The 27,477-nt window shown below is 37.9% G+C and overlaps 1 protein-coding gene across 1 annotated transcript in view; it reads left to right on the top strand.

Moving 5' to 3' along the window:
- The window catches only part of LOC126162640 (dynein axonemal assembly factor 5), a 117,638-nt gene extending 108,362 nt beyond the window's left edge, over nucleotides 1-9,276 (top strand). Inside the window, exon 12 of the mRNA XM_049919274.1 lies at nucleotides 7,364-9,276. Coding sequence (XP_049775231.1) covers nucleotides 7,364-7,509 — 146 coding nt within the window. The 3' untranslated portion in view covers nucleotides 7,510-9,276. The remainder of the gene's footprint in view (nucleotides 1-7,363) is intronic.
- The last annotated feature ends 18,201 nt before the right edge of the window (nucleotides 9,277-27,477 follow it).

Raw genomic sequence — 27,477 nt, 5'->3', positions numbered from 1 at the left:
CAGTTTCTTTACTTCTTCCACATTGTCGTCAGTAATTAGTATGATAGGGTGTCCATGGCGGTCATCGTTGTGTTCACAGTCTTCTCAACTTTCTTTGAAATGTTTATACCACTCATAAATTGGTTGCCTCACTCATTCACCAAAAGCCCCAGTCAATATTTCAAATGCAGTGCTGCACTTTATTCCATTTTTCAAGCAAAATTTAATGCAAAACCCTTGATCCATCTTTTTCAAAAATTTACTGAGCACTCGAAAGTGCATTGAACCTTTTCAGCTGTCAACAATGAACTAAATATTCAAAATACAGAAATTGCAAATAGAGATCAGGAACATGTGCAAATTTGAAAATGGGATGCATAAAGCCCACGAAATTAAAAAAAGTTCCATTTACTTTTTGATCACAAGCCATATTTATTCCTCAACAAAGTCACCCCGGTGACAAACACATTTCTCCCAACAGGAGACCAGTTTGTTCATACCATCACTGTAGAATGTTTGAATTCGTTAACCACAACCTCACCTCTGTTTCATCACTATCAAAGTGAAGTCCTCAAAGGTGTTCTTTAAGTTTTGGAAACGGCCGAAAACCAGATGGGGCCAAGTCGAGACTGAACAGAGAATGATCGATGACAGTAAATCCATGGCATTAGATCATTGCAGATGTTGCAGTACTTGTGTGTGGTCTGGCATTGTCATGCTGAAGGAAAGGGTTCTCCATGGGTTGATGAACTCTTTGAATTCATGCTTTCAGATATTTAATTACAGCATGCTGTTTATCACACACCAACATAGCTACATTTCACACTACCACGTTATATGCTACAATTCAGAGCCCTCTAGCAGCAGAGGGTTGCAACTTGCATCAGCAAAGCAGGAATGTCAGCCAGATAATACGCATAACATGTAATACCTCAATCAATATTGAGAACAGAATAAAAAATTCAGAGGCATTACTTTTCAGCAAGTCCTCATAGTAACGTAGAGAATGAAAAAGTAGCTACAGAGGAACACGAGTTTATGTCTGTGAGTTTTATGAATGCCATCTACTAGTGTAAAAGTGAACAGTAATTTAATTTTGGATTGCAGGAATTACAATTTGGCGCAAGTGTGGAGTACATGCGCATTGGAATGTTTTCATGATACAGCAATTTGTACCATTAAAATTGTAACCTGCTACACTTATTTTTGATGGCTACACAAATGACAGTGACAGAAAGCTACAAACTGTTGTGGTACAGGTCTGCATGTACATATACACATATCCCACAAACTATTGTATGGTGTATGGCAGAGGGTACATTGTACCATTACTAGTCATTTCCTTTCCTGTTGGCAAAAGAGCAAGGGAAGCACGATTGTCTAAAAGCCTCCATATGAGCCCTAATTTCTTGTATCTTATCTTCATGGTGCTTAGGTGAAATGTAAGTTGTCAGCAGTAGAATCGTTCTGCAGCTGGCCTCAAATGCCGGTTGTGTAAATTTTTGCAATAGTGCTTTGCAGAAAGAGTATCATCTTCCCTCCAGGGATTCCCATCTGAGTTTGAGGCATCTCCTTAATCCTTCTATGTTGATGAAATCTACCAGTAATAAATCAAGCGGTACTGAAGAAATTATCACACTAGCATTCTGTATGTCATCACCTTTATGGATGAGCTATCCTTTCCCAAAATTCTCCCAATAAAATGAAGTTGAGCATTCGCCTTCCCTATGACCAACCTGAAGTGTTCATTCCATTTCATATTGTGGTGCAACTTTAATGCTAGAATATTTAATGAAAGTGAATGTGGTGAGCTGCCCTAGTAATGCTGTATTCGAATGTCACAGAACTGCTTTTCCTACTCATCCACATTATCTTAAATTTTTCCACATTTAGAGCAAGCTGCCATTCATCACACCAGCTAGAAACATTGTCTATATCACTCAGCAGTGATCTTTCCCGTGCACCACAGCATCATGAGCAAATAGCTGTAAATTGCTGCTTACCCTGTCCGTGAAGTCTTTTATGTATATAGAGGTTAAAAGTGGTTCTATCACACTTCTGTTGAGTGCTGCTGAAGATATACTTGTTTCTGATGAACAATCGCTGTCAAGAACTACATATTGGGTTCTATTATTTAAAGTCTTTGACCCACTCACATGTCTGGGAGCCTAAACCATATGCTCAGATTTTCGTCAACAATATGCAGTGGGGCACCGTGACAAATACTTTCTGGAAATCTAGGAATATGGACCTGCCTGTTGCCATCCATCCATGGTTTGTAGGATATCATGTGAGAAAAGGGCAAGCTGACATTCGCACAAACAATGCTTTTTAAATCTGTGCTGATTTGTGGACAGAAGCTTTTCTGTCTCAAGTAAATTTATTATATTCAAACTCAGAATGTGTTCAAGAATTCTGCAGCAAACCAATGTAACTATGGGGGTCAGTTCTTTTACCTTTCTTGTATACAGGAGTCACCTGCACTTTTTTCATTCGCATGGGACTTTTTGTTGGGCGAGAGATTCGTGATAAATGCAGTGCCAATGCTGCACGATACTCGCTGCAAAATCAAATTAGGATTCCATGTGGGCCTGGTGATTTATTGTTTTCAACTCCTTCAGTTGTTTCTCTACGTAATGGATGCCAATTTCTGTTTCCTCCATGCGGGAGTCTGTACGACAGTCAAATGATGGTGTGTTTGCATGATGCTCGTATATGATTGATGTTTTAAACGCGAAATTTAAAAGTTCAACTTCCCTTTTGCTGTCTTCTATTGCCAAGATAGACTACTTGACAAGTGACTACATAGAATCATTCAACCTGTTTAGTGATTTTTACATACGACCAGAATTTTATCCAGTTCTTGGTAAGGTCATTTGCTGAGGTATGACAGCGGAAATTATATGTGAGCACATTGTTCTTCTTATGGACACACAAATTTCTGCTAACTTTTGCCTGCTAACATTTGTATGCTCTTTTTTTTTAAACCAAGAATGTGACAGTCTCTATTTCCTCAGCATTTTCCAAATTTGATTATTAAACCGTGGAGGGTCCTTTCCATCCTTAATTTAAGGTGCATTTACATTTGTGTGCCTTATGGCCAGTCATTGTGCGGCTCTAGCATGCCCCACAGGGAAGTAGAAGCACACATTGTGAACATGGGCGTGAATGCAATCACTCACATGCACATATTGAGGAAGAGGCATACAACGTACTTGCATGTGGGATAAGCATGGTCACACTGCAAATCGGCACGTGGCACCATTAGTTGGGACATACACCTACAAGTGCAATTTACAGTTGGTTTAAACTCTGCCCATAATTCCTCTACATCTATCGCAGGATGATCTTTCATTGTCTGAGTGGGATGCTAACAACTGCTTATCTGCTTTTTCTAGCATAAATACTTTGCTAGCCTTCATAATGGATTTATTAACTTAAGTAGTCATTTCACTATTATGATGTCGTGATCACTAGTCCCTGTCTCTCTACTGACGCTGTCAATAAGGTCGGGCCTGTGTGAAGCTACGAGATCTAAAATATGTCCATTGCGTGTGGGTTGTCTAACTAGTTGTTTGAGGCAGTTTTTGTGACAAGACAGTCTGTCTGTGTCACCTGCATTGAATCCATAGACGTTGCAGTCAATACTCAGTAGGTTAAAACCACCTCCAACTAATATTGTGTGATCTGGGTATTTCCACACCATTGACCATAGACTTTCTTTGAATGACTCTAAAAACAACCAACAATTAACTTGAGTTCAACTATGTGTGTTATACGTATCCATATAACTTCACCTACACACTAAAATTCAACCTCAGTAGAGACAGTGTTTTTATCAATTGAACACTCCCCCTGCCTATACAGGGTGATTGTAATTAAAGTTAAACTTTCAAACCACTGTAGAAATAACCCACTGCTCAGAACAACGTCAAATTGCAACAGAATATTATCGGAGAAGGGGGAAAACGTATGGCAGAAGAAAAATAAGTTGTTAATGTAGCAATATATGCCACTGCAAGCATCATAATTTAATAGTGGTTGACTAAAAATGACAAATTAATCATACAACAATGCCTAATATGTATGTTTGACATTAAACAAACTGTACTACTCATTGCCCATGGGTGTAAAGATGTGATACTGTTAATTACGTAAGCCCATCCATCACGGCGAGGTCATGTCACATTGGATGGAAAAAATCGGTTTTTAATTGTCCTGATGCCAAAAACTGCATAAAAACCATTGCTCACGTTAATTTTTAATTGTCCTGAGGCCAAAAACCGCATAAAAAGCATCAATCAATATCAAATCAGATTATTAATTTCTGTGTGACTGGCGCAAAACATGTTCGATATGCTGCCCACCATTTTCTGCAACAAGTTGAAATCGTGAAACAGTATGTTTCACAACTGATCGAAGTGTTTCCGGGTTCACATTCAGAATGTGTTGCACAATGTGTGCCTTCAATGCAGCTAAGTTTGCAATTGTAACACTGAACACATTGTCTTTCAGATAACCCCACAGCCAGAAGTCACATGGATTAAGGTCAGGTGACCGGGACGGCCAGGTTGTAGGGAAATGGTGGCTGATTAATTCTAGCATTTCCGAAATTGTGCTTCAGCAGCTGCTTAAGTGGATTCGCAACGTGCAGAGGTGTGCCATCTTGTGTAAAAATGATACCATCCACACTGTTGGAGAGCTGGAATGATATGGTTGCGGAAAAGACACTCGTAGCGCTTACCAGTGACTTTGCAGGTAACAGGACTGGAAGCGCCTGTCTCTTCGAAAAAATATGGCCCTATGATAAATGATGCTGTAAATCCGCACCACACAGTGACCTTTTCAGGATGAAGTGGTACTGGTTGATTTGCATGGGGATTTTCTGTGTATTTGACATATCCTGTCATATAGAAGTGGGTTTCACCTGTCCACAAAATCTTCCACAGCCAATCATTGTCCAACTCCATGCAAGCAAGAAATTCTAAAGCAAAGGTCTCTCTTGCTGGCAGATGAACATGAAGCAACTTGTGCACATGGGTAATTTTGAGTGGATAGCAAAGAAGGATGTTTCGTAGGTATTTACGCACTGTGCTGACCGGTATGTCCAATGTTCAGGCAATTCTCTGTGCACTACACGTTTTCACACGGCCACTCATTTTGTCCTGCATTTCTGTGGCCACTGCTTCCATTGGCATCAAATCAATTTGTTTCCTCCCTCTACCAGGTTGCACACCAAAAGAACTCGTCTTTTCAAATTTCCAAATCATTTTCTCCAGACCCAAGGCAATCATCAGACCAACGCCTTTTTTCAAGCCCTTCAGTGTCCGGAACTTCTGATGAGCAATGTGCCCACAGTCATCATTCTTTTAATACAGCTTTACAAGCAGAGCACAATCCTGCATTGAGACAGTCACAGCGAATGTCACAGACGTGCCAGTGTGTCGTGCGCATGACAGGTGTTTTCATTTACGTATTCTGACACATACAGTGCCATCTATTGATCAATTTTCACACTATTTTTTTCTTCTGCCATACATTTTCTCCTTTCTCCGATAATATTCCATTGCAATTTGACGTAATTTTGACTAGTGTGTTATTTCTACAGCATTTTGAAAGTTTAATTATAATCACCCAGTACATTCCATGGAATTGCTAAATAACTCAGAGATTTCTACTTCAGGCTTCAGCCAGTTTCTGGTCCAGAGAATAATTTGAGTGTAAGAAATTTTCTGAAGGGAAATAAATTTGGGAAGTTTGTTACAAATATGTCAGTATTGGTGCTAATACATTTCTGGGTTGCATGTACCATTTTTGATGGCAAGGCAAAGTTTTTGTGTGTAGGTCATTCCCTTTAGGAGAACTGGAATGTAGTTGTTTATCTTCTAGCACTACTTTTTGTTCAGCTATTCCCATTTTAATATAATATTTCGTATTGGAATGAATTTGTTCATGTTCTCAGGGAGGCTTTTTTAATCAGACTTTTTTATGCTAACATTGGTTTTACTTCTATTTGGGAAAAGATGTCCATAGCAGTAGCCTATTACCTCTCAAAAGAAATCTGTTCTCAAGTTTTGCACTGACCTGATACACGTTATCGATGCCTTATATACTATTCCTTTTCAGTACGAATGTAATAGAGTTGCAGGGGGACAGACAAAAAGATAAGTTCGTACTTGACTCTTTTTAAGGTCCTCATGAGATCTTAGACAGAAGTATGCTCTTTCATACTAACATCTTCAAAACTATCTTTTTTTGTTTTCACTCATATAAAATCCAAGATTATTAAAACTTATAAGTTCTTTTACATGCAAGTATTGTACAATGACACCCATTATTTTCTTTTCATTTTTTTCTTTTTTGTTTTGCATCAAACCTGTCTCTACAGACATACCATCTCTCAGCCAGTGAAAGATAGTGGATATATTTCTCAATACTATAATAGATGTAAGGATCTCTGTGTTCATGCTGACTTCATCATAATATAATTATTCATTGTTAAAATCACTGCCTTACCCTAAATGCTATTGTTCTAATATGATTTTATATTCTGATGCAAAACAGCCGACCAGTTGCAAAGGATAAAGTAATCTTTACCTAGGTTTCAATAGGTTTAAACCTATCTTCTTCAGAAGACGTCCTGAGGAAAATGAACATCATGTTATAAATGAAAGGTATACACATAGGTCAAGTTTAGAGTTTAACATATATTAGGAGGCTCTTATGTTACAAAATATGAGATAAATTTCTTGTACTTACAGTATTACATTAACATGGCATGATACGTCGTTGCAATTTTTACAAACATCTCCATAGCTCCATTAGTTCAAATACAATATAGCCCTAAGAGTAGGGTTAGGGCTATATTGTATTTGAACTAATGGAGCTATGGAGATGTTTGTAAAAATTGCAACGACGTATCATGCCATGTTAATGTAATACTGTAAGTACAAGAAATTTATCTCATATTTTGTAACATAAGAGCCTCCTAATATATGTTAAACTCTAAACTTGACCTATGTGTATACCTTTCATTTATAACATGATGTTCATTTTCCTCAGGACGTCTTCTGAAGAAGATAGGTTTAAACCTATTGAAACCTAGGTAAAGATTACTTTATCCTTTGCAACTGGTCGGCTGTTTTGCATCTGATTACGTGGAACCGTTGCTGTTACGCAGCTATGTTTAAAATAATTTTATATTCTTGTTATTGTTTTACTTATCGGCAGACACACACACACACACACACACACACACACACACACACACCATGGATTGCTCAAATATGTCAGGCACTAATATGCGGATATATATGTGTAAGGCACTTGACCACAATTTTAATTTTTATGATGAATGACATACCATCTATTTCTGTGATTTCAGGGGCACTGAAAGACTTGTCACATTTGAGTCCAAGCACACTTCGGGGAAGATTAGAGTCCATGCTGCACAATTTCCGCAATGAGAAGGCTTGCAGACAGTTACTCGATCATTTGACTGACATACCTGTACTGGAAAGTGCCAGTTGATGAATATTGAACAACAATGCTCAGTGTACATTAGTTCTAAAGCACAATGCTGAAGTTATACACAGTGGAGTCAATAATTATTTTATGTAAAATATTATGTAGGTAACTCCTTAGTAAGAAATAACGTTTCAAAGTGAGGACTGTTTGCTTGTAATATCTGTAAAAATATTTCCTTGTCTCTTACCTGAATAACGATTTTTTAAAATTCTTAATAAAGAAAATGAAGCAGAAGCAATATTGCGTAAGTCAAACACAGGCAAAAATAGGTGAGACTACTGCATAACTGGAGTGTTGTGGCTGTGGTAAACAATATCACATAAATGCAAAAGTACACACAGCCACAGAACACTGTTATTGCTTGCTACGTATATCTCCATGTTCGAAAGCAGTTGTTTAGCCTTAGTTTTAGTTCATGGAAATGGGTTGTGTTTCACCAGACAATCCTTACCAACGAAGAAATTGTTTCTCAACTTTCAGCAGATATTCCTTCCTGAGAGTGGTTGACAGCAGTGAGAAAATTTTTACATTATCACTCTCACATGAACAGTGATTCACTAACACTACAAAACTTAGTAGTATTTCATCCGTTTTATTTTAATGCTCTGACTGTTACTTATTATTATATAAAACCAAATGCATTAGTCATTTCTGATGAAGATTTTTAGAATACTCACCTAACTGTAGGCTTTCCTGTCAATGGGGAGTGAACAGCGTGCGAGAACAGCAGTAAATACAGTGAAGTTATTTACACAGAAGAAGAATTAATTTTGCATGTGGAGTTCTCAATCACTTTTTATGAATCATCCAATAATACAGGTAGTGTTAGTGTCATCATTGTACAAGTGGGAACTTTGGCTTTGTTTTGGTCTTCTTAAGCTGATTTACAAGAAACTTCAGTGGCTTTATCCAAGAAACCCCAAAATGCTACTGCAGTCTCAGTTGCCACTGGATGTAGCAGTGATTCCTCACACTCATTTCTAGATGCTGGTGCTGAATTATTTTAAGAAAAATCTGGATAACTCTTTGGATGATGATAAAACTAAGGATGTTGAAAGTCAAGGCCAAACATTTTATGGTGACAAGCAGTGACCTTGAAAGGAAGTTGAAGCCTTCCCCAAAGACTGAAAGTGAAATATCAGTAAAATGCTGTGAGATAAAAGCATCATGGCATTACTCACAATACTTACAGAAAGCCACAAAAATGAGGTCCGATGTGTGCTTTGAAGGTGTGTCAAAAATATTTTCAAAAAAGTGTTATGAATTTTCTGCTGCTAATAGGCACGCAGTGCTCAACACTTTTTGGGTTCAGAGAAGTATTTAACTAATCAGCCATGTGAAAATAATTCTAACCAAATCCAGAAGAAAAGGCAGAGTGATTTTACATGTTATAAATGAGATGGGAAAACAAATAATACAGAAAATGTATTTCAATACTCTTGTTGTTACAAGATTGACTGCCCGATATTGGCTATATTATTTCACATAGGGGATGAACCCTGATTCAGGAAGTCGAACTAGTGATTAAAACAAGTGAAGAAAAGTGATGAGAAAACATTTATGAAAGAATATCAGGACTGCCTTCCAAAACTGTCATTGCATTATTGCAAAAAATCCCCCCTTCAGGCTGTACCTTGAGCCTGTTGTCCTACCCATATTACAACTGTACAGACTGGTAAAAAGAAATATTAATCTTATTTTAACCCCTTAACTGCTCTGGATATGTCAACACGCACGCCTTTGTACCTGTCTCTGTGTGCTCTGAACATGTTTATGCGTGCCACCAGTAATAGACACGTTCAGTATACCAGGTAGAAGGACTGGTGGCATGCATAAACATGTTCAGACCACAAAGAGACAGGTACAAAGGCGTGCGCGTTAACACGTCCAGAGTAGTTAAGAGGTTAATCCATCCCTCCACCCTCCACCCCAAAAAAGAAAAAAAAATCAATTTTTTCTGACAATTATAAGCTTTTAAATTTGAGTAAAGATGTCTGTAAGCAGCACATAGACCAGAAAATGCAGTAAAGACTGCAAAAAGATGAAGATCAAGAAGATGTACAGCAAAAGCTCTACTGAATGTCCAACATGTACTTGTAGGCCATCAAATTTGCTCCATATTTACATGCAAGAGGAACTTTTACAAAAGGCGAGTTACACATGAAACTAGCAGTAACTTGGCTCGATTTATTTACAAAAAGAGATAAATATGGAACGGTCCTCAGAGAAAATACAAGCTAACTTAATTCTGTATTCTAAAGCAAAGCAAAGTCCATTCCACACCATATCAAAGTACCACCTATAACAGAGTCCACAGTATTATCTTCTGAGACATATTGGTAACACACTTGCCTCACATACCACAGATCACATCACAGCTGACTGAGACCAGCCCTGGACCAGCTTATATGCCAGATTCTGGCGTGGTCCCATCAGAGGAGACTTCTGATGACCCTCTGGGTAAGAGCGCCAGAGTAGTTGACAGTAATGTTCCACCAGCTATTTGATGTCAATAGTACATCAGGCAGTGCCATTACATCTCTTCCTTACCCCTTAACCCCATTCTGCAATGGCCACTGGGTGAGAAGTTGCAGATGGCACATGGTCCAGAGATACTGCCACCAGAAAGGCAGTGAGTCAACATCAATGAACATCACTGTGGAAGGCAGGCTCTATGGGGGATGCAAGATTCACTATGGGGCCAGAGTGAGGGTGGAGAAACAGGTAGCTGCTGACCAGGATGGAAGAGGTAAACTTGATTTTGATAGCAGTACAGATGCTGCAGATGGAAACCACTGCATACATTATGGACACATAGTGAATAGAGATCATGATATCATGGATCCACACTGGGGTGCTCACCTTTAATGAAGAGTCCTCACTGACAACATGTACCAGTGATGGGAGCAACATTTGTGAAGGAGTGTGGTGAGGTTGGACATGTAGCCGATCCAGGTCAGCTACATGGTCACCCCACTGTGGGGCTGTAGCCTTCAATCGTGACGGGCCTATAAGTTGCTAGTAAACCTCAGAGGGCGTTAAGTGTGGTGTTGGACTGCATTTCCTTGTATGTGGCAGTGGCAACATAGTCTTCCTCTTGTTTGACTCCAATGGCAGAGAGGTTGAACCCAAAATCTGTCAGGCAGTTCTTGGTTGTCTTAGCCCTTTGCTGATTCATGAATTACAAATCCAAAAGGGTGAAAATAGTCTGTCCCAGAAATATTGCCCTCTGTAGGATCAGCCACCACAGTCAGTAATTAAAAAGCAGTCGTGTGCTGCTGGTTTGACGAAACAAAGTGAACTAGTTGCATCTATTTTTACCTTCACTGCAATGGATCCCTTGTTCATAATAAATAAGGAAAATCGTGTCCAAGTCATTAAATAATAAAGTCCAAAAAACTCTAGAAGAATTCTTGAAGGAGGTCACTTAGAGATGCTAAGAAAAGACTGAAAATCAGGGAAGCTAAATTGGATCATTTAGAATGACTCAAAGCAGTTCTTCCTATGGATTGTCATGGCTGTTATGACATTATTCTTAATGGATGAATCTCTTCTTGGAGGTTGCTGCATCAGCAGTTTCAGTGTAACGTTGTGCTTTCCTACTGTCAAAGGAATTTGTTAGAACATGTGATCTCAAAGTAACCTCTTGAACTTTGTTTTGAAGAAAAGGAAAAATCAACGTGTAGACAGTATCAGAACCACAATAATAGTGTATGTATTTGAATTATGTTGTTTCTTTAAATTCATTCAATAAAAATGATTAATCTATCCAATGCAGTCTTGTTAGCTGATTTTTTCAGAGCCAAGAACATCGCAAACAGGTACAATGTAGAAGACACTTGATAAACAAAGACAGTGTAAGTAACATAACATATCATAGTTTAAATACCAAGACTGTACCATGTATCTACCACTGCCATAACTAAGCCTTTGAAAGAGTCTATTGTTTGTTTCACATTTTGATGTGATGCAAAATTTCATTGTAGTACTAAAATGCAATTTTTCCATTTACAAAATTTTTCCCATATTCTAAATAGCATTTTCCCCCATGTATAATTTGTTTTTTATTAATTACTTGAGACTGGGTTTGTTTCAGTTATTTTATACTCTGTACAGATTTCTACTCTACTAACTGCTTCCACATCCAAGTGAGTTGTTTCCATACATATGTCTACAAACACAGTTATACCACAAATAAAAATAAATAAAAGAATCTTTCTCTTATAAAGGCAGGAAGGTTGCCTGAACTTGTTATCTGCTCAGTTGCCTATTATGATGAACCCATTGACAGAGTGAGTGAGTGAGTGAGTGAGTGTGTGTGTGTGTGTGTGTGTGTGTGTGCGCACTGCTGCTAATGATTTTTATTTAAAATGTAAGTAACAGTTGAAATTGTCATTATGGTGAGTGGAAGAGTTCAGCCTGTCCCATGACTGGGATGTCACCAGATCTTGTACTGGCCTTCAGCAAGACAGTGTGTTGAAGGATGGGACAATTTTTGTGATAGCATTCCATTTGCCTATGGCTAGATCATCGTTGCACATTGCATGTCTGAGGTCATGGACTTTCTGTGTGTCCTTATGTCTAGCTAGCATGTTCCACAAGAATCTTGGTTTGGGGAAAAGTAGTGGGCAATAACATGTTTATTACTGTTGATCAACAGGCAGGCCACAGTGCAATAAATCAAATAATTGAAGTAACTGAACCTATTTTCTGGCAACTGTTCCACAATGCAAGTATTCAGAAGAGCTAAGTGGACAACTAAATAAATTAATGCTGTACAACAACCACAGTTGGTCAACCAACCAGTGACAGAAGAATCAATTTGTAGAATGATATGCTTACTGAATTGTATAGAATGGTAATATTGCTTTCATATCTGTACAGAATACTCAAAAAATGATAAAAAAAACTTGCATGGCGGTACAAGAGAAATACACTACTACTAGAAATACAATTTGGATTCTTTAAAGATAATGATATGATTGACACGGTCATGTACTTTTGACCTGGTCAAATACAACAACAAACGTAACTGCTGAGGCTTGAGAATAATAAGTAGTTCCTTGTTGCATGCATAGATATTTAGAAAGCTTAAAGTATGCATCATCTTAAAACAGTGTGTCATTAGCTGTCCTTGGACTCAAAATGCAACTACATATTAGTCCAGAAAACTTCTATACTAGCCTGATAAAGTAAATATCTAAGTTGTTGTTAATTATTGAACATAAAGATATACTTTCTGGACTGTCAACTTCCGGTAAAACATTTTTTCTTTCCTTTACTGGTATTTTGCCATTGCCATACAGCTATCCGTAACATTTGCAGAGAGTCATTCTCGGTTATCTTACTATGCATTTCATTAAGTGCCATTTATAGAAAAACTAATGAAGACATGAATAAATGAGTGAAATATGACACTGATGAAAATATTTATAAAGTAATTGTATCATTAATGAATTTAAAAAATAAAGTTGTACAGAACTTCATATGCACAGAGTCTCTAGATGTCGTATGAGTAGGGCCTCCCATTGAGTAGACCGTTCACCGGGTGCAAGTCTTTCGATTTTCAGTGACTTGCCCGTCGATGGGGATGAAATGGTGATGCTGAAGACAATACAACACCCAGTCCCTGAGCGGAGAAATCTCTGACCCAGCCGGGAATCGGACCCGGGCCCTTTTTTTTGTATATAAACTTTTATTTACAATTTTTAACAATTACAGATTTTTACATGAAATGGTGTGCTTCATTATTGAACGGTGGTGTACATTTTCTCGTTTCTGTTCTGATTATTCTTTTAGTAGTCTTTCGTTGATTTACAACACTTTTATTCTCTGAGTGTCCTTTAGATAATTTCTCCTGTCATTTGTTTACGTCTTTTTTTTATTTTTTTTTTTTTTAAACTTGCATTACTTTGATTTTTTTTTGTATTTTGATTTTAAAAAGAATTTTTTATTCTGTATGGTATTAGAAACGCACCTATTTTGGCATGTTCACTATATGTTTGCCAAAGGTGAAAGGGGAATATAGACCAGAACATCTATGTGAATAAATTAATGAATACAGAAGGTTATTAATGTACTGCGTAAGGGTGGACGCAGCGGGATTGACATTCTGTCGCGCTGACCACTCAGCTACTGGGGGCGGACAGTCTCTAGATAGTAAACAATTCAGATGATGATATTTTAGGCTCCACCTCACCATAATGCAATCTTTTCCAGATCTTAGTCCAATCTTGCTGTGTTTGCCAGTTGTTTCTTACTTTTAGATTGTTTAAGCTCAGCATTTCTTGGTAAGGAGACATATCATTTAGAATTTCACTGAAGTTCATTGGTCATTTAGCTAAGCTATCCCCTGTGTCATTATGAAAGATGCCACTGTGCACTTGAATCCACAAAAAATGTATTACTATCCCTGCTTGCTTATCTGTAGCAATATCTTTAATAATTTCTATAATTACGGGAAAACATCCTTCTTTCCATGCTGGTTTTTAAGGCACTTCAGTACACTCAGGGTATTGGGTAAAATCATCATACCGCTTTGTGTGCAAGATCTGCCATGTTTTATTGCTTCCCTAATTTCAGAAGCTTTCACAGAGTAGACTGCCGCATAATTAGGTAGAGAATGTAGCACATGAACATTTTGTACAGGCTTGTATATTGTGCATCCTGCTTTGTCATCATCAACAGTCTTTGGTCCATCCATATAAATTTTGACTGAATTGTGAAAGATTGTATTGAGCAAAACACTGATCTCAGTCTTCAAGGTTTGAGAATCGTTATATTGAATCATATTGTCGAAGAATAATATGTTTACATCTCAGCAGGTGACTGGGGCTGGTAAGATTTCATATTTTTGTAGTTTGTTTTCATACAAAGCCCACCACTCCAGTGATTTCATAATTACTGGCTTTCCGCATTTTCCAGTGCAATATTTACATTTTTCAGTGTCTGTCAGATGCTTAAATAATCTCATGATGAAAGCCTGTCCTGCCAGTGACATTCATTGCAACACGAATATATTCCTAAATTTTTCCTTCCTGGTAATGGTTGTTCTCCTGCCTCAACAAGGATAGTATTTGTAGGTGTGGATCACATGTCTCCACTGCAGATTCAAACACAGGTGTCTGAAGTCTGTCCAGCTTGGATATCAAATTTCTTGTCTGTTACCATAAAATATGCCTACACAATCCAAGACTTATCTCAGTAGAGTGCTATACAAAGTGTGCAGCACTCAACCACTCATTGGTGTTTCATTGTATAACCTATGTGGTATGGAAAGTGCCTCAGATGGCAAGTTTCAGATTGTTCTGTAATGTATTCCATTGTTAGCTGTTGCTGTATTGGATAAATTTTAAAAGCATTAACCAATTATCACTCTGTCTGAGAGATACACAGTTCATGATGTTTCAGTCCCATGAAAGTAAACATAGTTGTTATGAGTCATGGCTGATACAGCTGTTCATAAACAGCTCCAACCAATTGATTTATATCCCAGTGAATTCTCTGTTTAAGTTCCTACTCCTATAATATGTAATCTTTTGCCAGGCCCCTGTCATATTGGTACCTCGTGTATCGAAAGCCAGCTTTCCCTCATTTGTGCCTTCAAACTGTTTTTTATTTCTTTCCATTTAGGTTGTAAAACATTTTCTGACATTGATGTCTTTCTATACTGCAGCTGTGCTAATCTTCTTTGTTCTAAACCTCTGAAGCATTATTTATGTTCCACTTGACAACTGTCTGGTCTTTGTCTTTATTGTTGTTTTATAGGGAAGCTATTTTCTGCTTCTTTCAGTACTGATATGAAATTTCTATACCCTTAATTTCCTTGAGAATACAGAAATTTCCATTTATTTCTTTCTGACGTTCCCATTTTGCAGTTATAACATTCCATCCAACTGTGGAGTATGTGTATTGATAGTGACTGTATTCACACCCAGTCTTCATTAATGTAGTACAATGATCCATTCCAAGACTATACTGAAATGCTTGCTACATAGACGTTGCTGCAGTGTGAGGGGAATATAGTGTTATTTTTGATACAGCTTTTCCTAATCACTTCTGGGAACTGTCAGACTCCGTCCGTCTGTTCCCTTTTCCAGGGGTCATCTACATCTACATACATGCTCCAGAGGCCACCATTTGTTAAGCCACAATTTGTTGCATGGCAGAAGGTATCTTGTACCATTACTAGTGCTTTCCTTTCCTATTCTACTTGCAAATGGAGGGAGCACCAAATGACTGTCTGTACCACTCCATACCAACACAAATTTCTCTTATCTTGTGTGCTTAGTCCTTTACCAAAATGTGCATTACTGGTAGTAGAATCATTCTGCAGTCAGCTGCAAATGCCAGTTCTCTAAATTTTCTAAATAGTGCTTTGTAAAAAAAAAATATTGTCTTATTTTCATGAAGCTTCTCTGTAATACTCATATGTTGATCGAACCTACTGTTAGCAAGTCTAGCAGCACATCTCTGAATTGCTTCGATGTCTTCCTGACATGGTTGGGATCCCAAACACTAGCAATACTCAAAAATGGATCACACTAGTGTTCCATACGTGGTCTCCTGTCTAGGTAAGCTATACCAAGGTTGATCATTTGTCTTCCCTACTATTGCCCTTACATGCTTATTCCATTTCCCATAACTGTAATGTTACACCTAGATATTTAATTGATGTTACTGTGTCAAGCAGCACTTTTTTTTTTTTTTTTTTTAAGAACAAGGTGCCAGGCATCACAGCAAGTAGAAAGTCTGTCTAAGTCATCTTTTATATTCCTGTATCCTCATACAGTCATTCAATGATGACATCTTTGTGTACACCACAGTGTAAACAGCAAACAGCCACAGATACCTAATCACCCTATCAGTCAGATAATTTATGTAGATTGAGAACAAGAACAGTTATCATGCTTCCAGGGGCGCTCCTAACAATACTGTACTTTGATTGCATTTATCATAAGTCTCTTGCACACTCACTATCGAGGACCATGTACTGGGTTCTATATTTTTAAGAAGCCTTCGAGCCACTCATCTATCTGGAAACCTATACTCTGTGCTCGGGTCTTTGTTAACAGTCTGCAGTGTAGCACTGTGTCGAATGCTTTCTGCTAATCTAGTAGTATGGAATGTGCATGCTGCCCTTCAGGCACAGTTTGCTGGAAATCAAGTGAAAAGGGCAAGCTGAGTTTTGCACAAGTGATACTTTCAAAATCCATACTGATTTGTGGACAGAAGCATTTCTGTCTCAAGGAAATTTGTTATATTCAGTTAGATACATTCAACAATTCTGCAGAAAACTGATGTTAAACACATTGGTCTGTGATTTTGCAGGCCTATTATTTTACCCTTGTTATACATACAAGTCACCTCCACTTTTCTCCAGCCACTTGGGACTTTGCACTGTGCAAGAGATTTATGATCAATGCAACCAAAGTAAGGAGCCAATGCCATAGAGTTCTCTCTCTAAAACAGAATTGGGAATTCACCCAGATGTGCCAATGTGTTCGTTTTCAAGTCTTTCAGTTATTTCCCTATGCCAGGGGTGCCTATTAGTATGTTCCATTAGTTGACACAGCCAAGTATTTTCCTTCCTTAATTTTCATTGATTTTTTCCAAGAATTATTAGTGGAGTGCTTTTTTGTATTATCTATCTATCCAAGTTTGCATATTAGTTTCCTAGAAATCATTCTTCATTTGTTGCACTTTCAGCAGCTTCCTGGTGTTGAAATCCATTGGCAATGTTTCATAACTTACTTCCTCATAGTCTCCTAGTGCATGTTTTTCTTCTTATATTGTCTATATAACTTCCAAGAGCACTCTTAACACCATATTCTATATGCAGGTACTCCCTGTCCACATCACTGTGGGAGTATAATACACGATGAATTTTCAGACTTTTCTTATTTTCTTGTCCAGCTCAGCTTATCTTCTGTTCTCAATGCTGGCAGTGTATGTTATTACAGGTATGGCCCAAGTATCCATAGCCTTTGTGATACTGCTCCCATTCACTTTGCTTTACAAGCTATTTCTGATATGTATGTAGTCTTTGCTGAGCACTTTGCTTATGCTTTATGTTGCCCATTTGCATAATGTCCAGGTTTGTAAAGGCTTCAAGCTGATGGCAGTTAATGACTTATCCATTCGTCACTGCCATGCTTTCCTTCAATTAATTCCACTGTGGTGCATTTCTTCAAGTCGAATTTCATGTTACATCAGCACTGAAGATTGGAAATATGTTGGTCAGTGATTGGATTGCAATTCGTGACCCTGCATATAGCTTGAAGTCGCCCATGTGTAGTCTGTGATAAACTTTCTGTGAACTTTTATCTTTTTGATAGCCCAGATTCTGTCAAGTTATCAATAATTGGAGCATTGCAATTATGAACAGCAGTAAAGAGAGTGAGTCACTCTGAGAGATTCCTCACTTGATGTTGACCAATCAGTAACCTTTAGTTTCACAAACTATTCTGACTTCTGGTGCTCCATAACTTTTTCTGTGAACTTCCTGACGATTTTGGTGACTATAAAAATTTCCAGGCACGTCATGATCTACCTGCGAGGCAGTAAATCAATGGGAGTTTTCTTTTGTCAATCTGCATTATATGCAATTTAGTTTTCCAGATTTTACATTTCTCCAGAATCATTTTGCCAGTCGGGAACTGATCTATTATACCATTTCTTCATTTGTTGCCTTTTTGCTACATTTGCAGGAAGTTATTTTTCTTTCAAGTGGAAGCTCTGTCAGCAGTTTAAACTCAGTGGACTGACTTGTTATTGGCCTGTAATTCTGTGGCATTGCTGCTTTTGTTCACTCTTTTGTATTAGTCTTTTTTCCTGTCAGTAGTCATTCACAGATGTTTCTTGTCCACAGTATTTTGCTGAGGGCTGTGGCATTGCTGCTTTTGTTCACTCTTTTGTATTAGTCTTTTTTCCTGTCAGTAGTCATTCACAGATGTTTCTTGTCCACAGTATTTTGCTGAGGAGGCTTTAGCAGGCTAGTCAGGTATTTGAACAAAATTTCGTGCAGTAGATCTTTGCCAAGGGATGCCCTGTTCTTCACTTTCTCTTGGCACCTATTTCAGGTATTACTTCCAGCAGCAGTATTTTGTTCTTAGAAAATTTCTTCTTGAAATACGTTATCCATCTGGCAGTTTTATTATAGTCCTTCTTACTCTCCCAGATATCTTTTCAGAATTGGGTTACTACTTCTTTTTCTGGTTCTTCAATTTTTGTGTCTATTTCCTGGCTGAAGTTCTGATAGAAATGCATCAGATTCAACTGGAAAGTTTCGTTTTGCCTGTACTGGATGTTTCTTGCTTCATACCTTTCATTGTTTCCAGCATTTGCTATTACTTGTTGCTTCACAGTTTTCTAATGCTTTCTCAATTTTCCTCATATTTAGCCGTACTTTTTGACCAAGTTTTATTTGGTTTTCAAGAGTTTCTATTTCCGTTTTTCATGTTTTTTGGGTTATTTGCTTCTGATCTCAAGGTTTGGTTAAACTAACCCCAATTCTTGAGTTGCTGTGCCTGCTGTTCTCCAGGCAACCTGGTTCGTTTCTTGGACTGACATAATCTAGGCAGTCACTAAGCCATTAACTGGCATCCTGCACCAGCAGAGGCGGATTTTTTTAGGTGCAATTTTTGAGATTGACAGTCATATCCTTTCTGAATTTGATGAGACACAACCCAGTATTTTGTCTTACAGTCCTTGTTGTCTTTGAGTCAACATGTCAGGCATTTCATAGTCCTCCCTCTTCTTGCCATATATCCAAATTTTCATCTGATAAATTGACACTGATTAAACACCTATGGTTATTTTATATTTGAGTCTGGACATTTATGTTTCAGTAAGTGGTACATTTAGTCCAGGTAACCATGTTTTCCTGGTTGTGGCTTGCAGTAGCACATCATAACATTGCATTTGTCTGACACACAGTATTGCTGCTCTTTCTGAATTCATTTTGTATCTGTAGCTAACTTGTCGAATGTATGCCCATGCTCCTCGGCTCCCAGGATGGCCCGTTTATCCTAGCCAGTGGCCACATTAGGGTAACATAGACTTACTTTTTGGTTTATTGCTTCACTGGGGTACATTCATTTAGTGCACTCTGTCTTTCTCGCCTACTGCAACTTCTCTGTCATTGTTGAAACTGTCAGTATCTACATCTATGTCTATACTCTGCAAACCACCATTATTAGGGGTTCTTCCCATTCCATTCACAAATGGAGCAAACGAGGAATGGTTGTTTGAATGCCTCTATGCATGCAGCAATTACTCTAATCTCATCCTCATTATCACTATGTGAGTGATACGTAGTGGACTGTAGTATATTTCTAGAGTAATCATTTAAAGCCGGTTATTGAAACTTTATTAAGACTTTCTCAAGGTAGTTTGCAGCTATCTTCAAGAGTCTTCCAGTTCAGTACCTTCAGTTGTTTGCTTTGTGCACAGTACAGCTCTCAACTTCAGTGAAGCAGTTAAGCTCTTAGTTATGATAATGTAGCACCCCTTCAGGGTGGTATTGCTGCTGCTGCTACTACTGCATTCACAAGATGTATTTCCATTAAAATGCATTGTATTTGTCCTTATGTCCTCTGTACACTTGTCTTTCATGAGAGTAATGTATGTGAGATAGTCAACCAAATTCAGCAATTGTTTAAAATTATTTTGACTCATATTACTGAAAATATTATTCGAGGAATTCAAAAATGTGCACAAAAAATTTAAGAAATATCAACTATGTTTCTGTACAACTTTTTATTTGCAATAATCATTGTACAACATTCTTTTCTGTACAATCAAAAGATAATTTGATTGAATGAACACTGACATTATTTATTCATAAGAGAAGATTTAATAGCAACAGCGTGTAAAACAAATTGTTTCTCAGTTTTGTCTTTTGTGAGAACGTTATTGTAGTCCTAAATGAATTTGACATCTATTTCTGCAACAACTACTTTTTGAATTGCACTTCTGTAATGAGTCATCTTCCCATGTTGAAGGGTCTTTGTGCAGATAAATGGTACTGATAGAAAACCTTGTGAAGAAAGTTTTTGTAATAGGTGTTACAAAAGATGAAAAGTCAATAATTGTAAAAGAAGGAAGATCATTTTTGTGTATAATATACCTTTTCTTCCCTTTTATTCACCTTCTTCTAATTCCAAGATAACTTCAGCCATATTTACCTTGACCTTTGTTGTAACATAGTCATCAGACTAAGCTAAAGCCACAAATTCCTGGACCAAAGAACAGAGGTGATTTCAAAATTTGCAGCAGCCTTACTGATTACTGAATCAATATCCTGATAATTTATCAGTTGACTCATGAATAGGAAATAATGATGTGATGCCTTAATAGCTTCTGTTAGCAGAAACTAGGCTCGGACATACATACGTGTAAGAAAAATACATGCTCTTCTTAGTGAGCACTTCTCCACATCAGATAAGTGTAACTGATCTTGAAACAGTGCCTGAACGCTTATATGGCCTTTGTCAAATACCTAGAATGAGTGGCAGGCCCTGGGATGCAAAACGATATCCCATTCTTTGGAATGCCACCAAGAAAGATCATCGTTAGCTCAAGCAGTCTTTGGCATTCATCTCACGGTTTTATCTGCATAGAAAGTCGCTTTTCAAGAAATCTGAAAATAGTTGACCATAAATCATCAGATACTTCAATGCTGTTGGTTGGGTAAGCTTTCTTCTCGAGTTCTGACCAAGTTACTCTAAATTTCTTGAAAAACTCCACGTTCAGGTTGGAAGTTGCCCCAGCCAGTGAGTCAAAACAGGTCCTTAACACCATCTCAAGAATGTAATGACAGCAAGGAAGGTGTAAAAGGTCACAACTGAACAATTATTCTAAATTTATACAACTGACATTCACTCAACCTGTACTGCTTGCTGTCATTCAAGCAAAGTGCCTGAAATTTATCAGCTATACCCCACTTTCTTCTGCCTGGTAAAGAGCCATGGTTTGAAACTTCTGCAGAAGATATTGGGATTTCAGTTGCTGGGCAAACAGCCATGGCCTGAATCTTCTCCAGAACTTATTTGGATTGAAGTTGCTCCTTGCCTTCAAAAGTTATTAATATTACTAGTCTATCTACCTTTTCAACATGTTTGAACACTGGAGCAACTTTCCGTCCAGTGCAACACAAACAATAACAAAGCAGACAACCTCATGCCACTACCACTACAAAAATTGCTGCCAGTACTACAGTAGTCTCTTTGTTTGGTTTTAAGTGTTCATCATTAGGCTGCAACACACTCTAAATCAATAAAAGAAAGAGGCCAGTTTTACCCCATCTGGCTGCTACGACTGTCTCTATTTATTAATGTTTTACTATCAAGCAAGGTGGTGCAGTGATTAGTACACTAGACTCGCATTCTGGAATACAATGGTTCAAGTCCAGGTCCAGCGGTCCTCATTTAGGTTTTCTGTGATTTCCCTAAATTGCTTCAGACAATTGCTGTGACAGTTCCTTTGAAAAGGGCACAGCAGCCAATTTCCTTCCCCATCCTTCCCTAATCCGAGCTTGTGCTTCGTATCAAATGATCTCATTGTCGACGGGATGTTAGAGACTATGCTCCTCCTCCCTTTTCCAATGTTTTTCTATTAATAAAATTGATATTTATCATATATTACATTATTAGGATCAAATTCTTAAAACAAGGTTATTAAAAATAAGAATCTCCAATAATAAAACTTTATTTAATAATGCTAATAATAATAAATAATAATAATAATAACAATAACAATATGAAAAACTGCAAAACAAAATTCACACAGCAAATTTCAGATCTTCATGGTCGATGACGAACACCTTGCAGTTGTCCAATTCAGCTAAAATTTGGCCATACCTTTTTTTATTGATTGAAAATTGAGAAATAAGGGTCACCCTCCTGTGCAGTGTATCTTTTGCTTATGATAGTGTATTCTATTGGCAGAATATGCTTTTTTAGTCTTATTAGTACAAATACAGAATATCAACGGGACCATTTCCACATGATATTTCAAATATTATTTTCTCTTCCGGTTGCCCTTAAGATAAACCGGAAAACACTCCATGTAACTTAGTGTTGTACAGGCAGGTCGGGCAATGATTTCTTCTGGCCAATTTTTGCACTTCTAAGTGTACACTGGTGACAGGTGTGAAGAGGAATTACAGCAGTTTGAGTTGACGTTATGAACTTTGTTAGTCTTTACAAAACTCAGTTTCATTTTTCTACTTATTCCAGATGGTGTGATCAATAGGTCATGATTTATTGTGTGTGAAAAGTTAAAACATTCAGCCAGCATAGTTTACACTACACGAAAATTAAAAGCATTCTATTTCAATAACAACCCCAACATTGCAAAGAAGTGAGACTCTCCACAATATACATTTTCCTAAAGGTGGTGGTTGCACGGCATCATCGGAGAGCTTTAGCAACTTGGGTGTATTGAACAGAAAAACACTGCCTGCTAAAGACTGATTTTTCAGCTATAATGTAGAATGCAGACTTAATTTCTCATGGCTTGATGGTTAATGGATGTCAGACTACAAAGCCAGAGGTCTGACGTTCCATCCCATGCTATGTTTTTTCCTGTCAGTTATGAGTTCTTTCATCCTTGCCAGTTGTTTGTTAATGTTGAAATTGTCATGTTCTACCCTGTTTCTTAGACTACATCAAACTGCAAGTCTCCCCTAAATGGCTGGATAAGTCATTTCAGAAGGTTAGAGGAATGTAAGGACATATAACCTACCAAAGGACTATGCATAAGAAAATACTTGTGCCATCAGACCAATGCTCTGGTTGAGACAGCTTTTACCTTTGCCTGTGCAATCATTACTGCATAGGTGCCTACTCTGTAAAGAGTATAAAACCAATTAATCTCAAGATATAATGGCTTCCTCCCCATTTCAGTGCTCTTGATTGTCTTCACTGTTTGTAAGTCCTTAGCTGAGAAAATAAATTTCGGGAAACTCACCTAGCATTTGGTACTTGCTGAACATTTATATCCAACTAATGTTTGTCGTGCTATAGATTCCAGTTCATTCCTTCATTCCATAGATTCCATTAAGAATGGGGACCCTCTGGGATGTAGGATGAGTCAAGACATAAATTAAACACTACAAAATCATAGAAACTTAATTTGCATACTATATTAATAGTAAACTCTCACTACATTGCTTAGTGCTATTGATGCTTATTCCAGCTAAAGTTAATAAAATTAATTAGAAAGAAATATGGTATTTGAAAAAAGACTCTGCCTCATACTAAATAGCTGCTGTCTATCTTCCGTTGGTAGCTTAACGTTTACTTGATTACAGTGGTATTTTTCAGTGAAAGTAGTTATCAACACATCTGAAAATGTGTCTAACAGCACATTAATACTTGTGTTGCACCTTAACAGCAGATAGTGATACTTGCCTTGTAGTTAATGTGACTTTTAATTCCTTGAATGTAGATATTAAGAAAAAGTTGCTACTGAGGTTTGGTGTGTGCCTCCCCCCATCGGAGGTTCCAGTCCTCCCTTGGTCATGGGTGTGTGTCTTGTCCTTAGCGTAAGTAAGTTTAAGCTAGGTTAAGTAGTGTGTAAGCCTAGGGACCGATGACCACCGCAGTTTGGTGCCATAGAACTTACCACCAAATGAGATTTGGTTTTATGTTTCTTCTGAAGTTGTTGGGATTCCCACTTTGTTTCATTATATTCTTGTGATTTTATTTTGCTTTAGAATATGTTACTCCACACTGAACTATCAACAAGTAGGCAAAGTCTACATAAAAATTGTTTGATTCTTGTTTGTGATTATGTATTATCACAGTTGAACTGAAACTAGTTTTTATTAAGATGAAAGATATGTAGCCAGTGTAACATTTTCAAAATCTTTATAAGCTTTTCTGCAATATGTATGGATTTTGTGAAACTTCCGTTCTGCTTATGGTACTGAATCAACACTTTATTTACTGTAGGTTTTCTGCCCCAGAAGATAAATCTACAATCAAATAAACAGAAAAAAAATATGCAAAACAAAACAACCTTTTTATCTGTTAAGTCTAAACAATCGGAGTTGCTTCTAAGGGGAAAATATGCTGGACTGAGCTTCTGATTACTTTACCTATGTATGGACACCATTTAAACTTGTTATACAACTGGATCCCCAAGAAGTTTTACACAGGATATTTCATTTTGTCTTTAGCCATTAAATTCTACTTCTGGTGTCAGCATCTAAGTTTTACTTGTTTCAAATTGCATTATGTCAGTGTTTGTTTGCTTAAGAAATTGTTAGCTGTGAACTGTTTGTATGCCTGTCCAGCTAACATCTAAACCATACTTGGCAAGGGTGAGTTTGGATCTTCTATTAGTATGCTTGTGTCATCAGTAAACATTACAGATTTTGTACCACCCTTTTAAGTCATTGGAAGGTAATTTATGTAGATTAAGCACAAGAGTGGGCACGGTACTGATACTTCCTTTTTTCTGTTTATTTATTTACAGCATCCTCCATTGCAATATATGTAATATTACATGTATGTGTGTAGAGTAGTATAGTGTAGTGTAGTGTTTGTGTTGGATGGTGATGAAAGAAGGGAGAGGCCGTGCTGGTGCTGGCACAAGCCTACTCCTCATGAATAGCACCAAGGGTGCTGCCAAGCTTAATGTCAATGGACAGATCACAATTGACAGTGTCACATGCCCTCATTTCATGAGACATTGCAGAGAGGTTTCGTATTTAAACCAAGACATTGGAGCAAAGTGATCAGGAACTTAACACCACGACCTCTCCTCTCCTTGCTGGGCAAATACTGGCAGTGAAAACTTTTTCCACCTACAGAATTTGAACCAGCTTACTCTCAGGTCCAGCACCACTGCACAAGTGTGTGTTAGCAACCTCAGCCACGGAAATGGGTCTACTGATAAAAGTGGGACAATGTGTTATGTTCCTTATTCTGTGTGTAGTTTCGCATCTGTGACAGCCTATCAGTGAGGCAAGGAGGCTGCCAAATCACTTTAGTTTATCAAGCAGATCGACACAATTGAAGACTTTGTCAGTGTCACAGAATACATCAACAAGGTATTTTTCCCTTGTTTAATTTTCTGGTGTAAGAATTGTTTTATTGCTTCTTCTGTGGAGAGTCAGTTAATTACATTGTAGAGACAATGTACCATCTTTACTCATTTCAAAACGAACTAGACAGCTCTGACTATTCCTCAAGCACCAGTATTTCAGCAATTTCTTTCATTCAAACTACATGTCTCCAACGATTTTGTATTCGTTTCATGGGAGACTTTATCTGTTGTAAATTAGTAAATGACAGAAAACTCGTAGGTGGTATACATAATCTTAACAGTTTCATCAAACTGAATTAATACAGTTGTCACAGTTTGCATGTGTCACATTAATTATTTTGAAAGAGACAACCTATATCATAAAGCTAGTTTTTGTTGTTGTTGTAGTTTTAAGGTGAAATAGACGTTCAAGCCGCCAAGTATCCATGTAAGGTGACCTCTGAAAAACTCGCGTCCTTCGCGAGTGTGCCCATGGTATGCATGCTAACGAGTATCACGGTAGCGCACACATGAAGGCTATCTGATTAAAATGCTTCACATGAGTACTGACCGCGTTGCGTGCAGCTAAGCAATACGTAGTTGCTTGCGAGATATAACCACGCAGTGCCCTTATTATTATCACCACAAGCTAAGCAATCCATTTCATGTTGACCGAGCTCGTATTCTAGTTACACTGCACGACGAACATCAATGTGTTGTACCTTACCGTAATGGTGGAAACGTCTACTTTTATTTGGTATATGAATATTATGTTTTTGTTAGAAAGGGGGCGATACGCGATAATATTTAAGAGCAAGTGTGCATTTTCGTGTATTTTTGGGCGAGTGTCAATTTTCAGGAGTTATACGTAGAAGTCGGACCATAAATAGGAGAAACATTTCCTCTGCACAGATAAAACTACAACATTGTTCTATCTGTAGGCGGATTTTCGTTATTTTTTGATCAGTGGGTTCATCGGTGTAATGTCACGTGCAAGACGCTACCATCGAGCTTACCGTTGTAGCTATTCGGATGGAGAGAGCATGGGTGTAAATCTTAAATGTTTACAGTTACATCGTATGTCAATACTAACGAATACTCCCCGTGTTCGACAGTTAAAGAATTTGTAAAGTAACTGCAGTGGTAGCTGCAATACATGCGAGGCTTTGGTGGACCATAGTTGTCACGTCAACGTACCGTCACTGCTACAATACGCGGTAAAGTGCCTTTCACTAGCGAAGAAAGGCAACTACGTAGTCGCTTGCCAATACAGAACTGTCGCGTTCAGTTGTCGCTGCGATTAGAGGATAATAATTAGTAAACTGCAAGTGAACGCTCGATGTAAAGCTGTTCACAATAAATGAAAAATCGATTCGCTGCAAAAAAATTTGCAAGAAAGAATGATGAATGAAGTAAAACGCACCTTAACCGCTTTTGATGCTGTTATTATAGTCGTCTATCTTGAGTCAGTACCGTTTCTGTACCTACATCTACATACAAACTCCGTTTTCATGTACGGTGCGTGGTGGAGGGTACTGTACTCGTTTCCCTTCCTGTCCCATTCACAGATAGAGTAAGGGAAAAACAACAGTCTATATGCCTCCGTGCGAGTCCTAATTTCTCTTATCTGGGTGGTCCTTGCACGAAATGTGCGTTTGTGGCTGTAGGATCGTTCTGCAGTCAGTTCCAAATACCGGTTTTCTAAATTTTCTCAGCAGCCTTCCTCAAAAAGAACTTCGTCTCCCTTCCACTTCCCACCAGGGATTCCAGTTTGAGTTAACGAAGCATCCCGCCTCTGAATTGCTTCGATGTCTTCCTCTGATCCGATATGGTGGGGATCCCAAACACTCGAGCAATACTCATGAATGGGTCGCACTGGCGTCCTATATGCTCCCTCCTTTAAAAATTAACCACACCTTTCTAAAACTCTCCCAA

The sequence above is a fragment of the Schistocerca cancellata genome, chromosome 2, assembly GCF_023864275.1.
Source record: "Schistocerca cancellata isolate TAMUIC-IGC-003103 chromosome 2, iqSchCanc2.1, whole genome shotgun sequence".
NCBI classification, from domain to species: domain Eukaryota; kingdom Metazoa; phylum Arthropoda; class Insecta; order Orthoptera; family Acrididae; genus Schistocerca; species Schistocerca cancellata.
The sequence above is the reverse complement of the archived record's forward strand: the minus strand, read 5'-3'. Positions and strand labels throughout refer to the sequence as shown.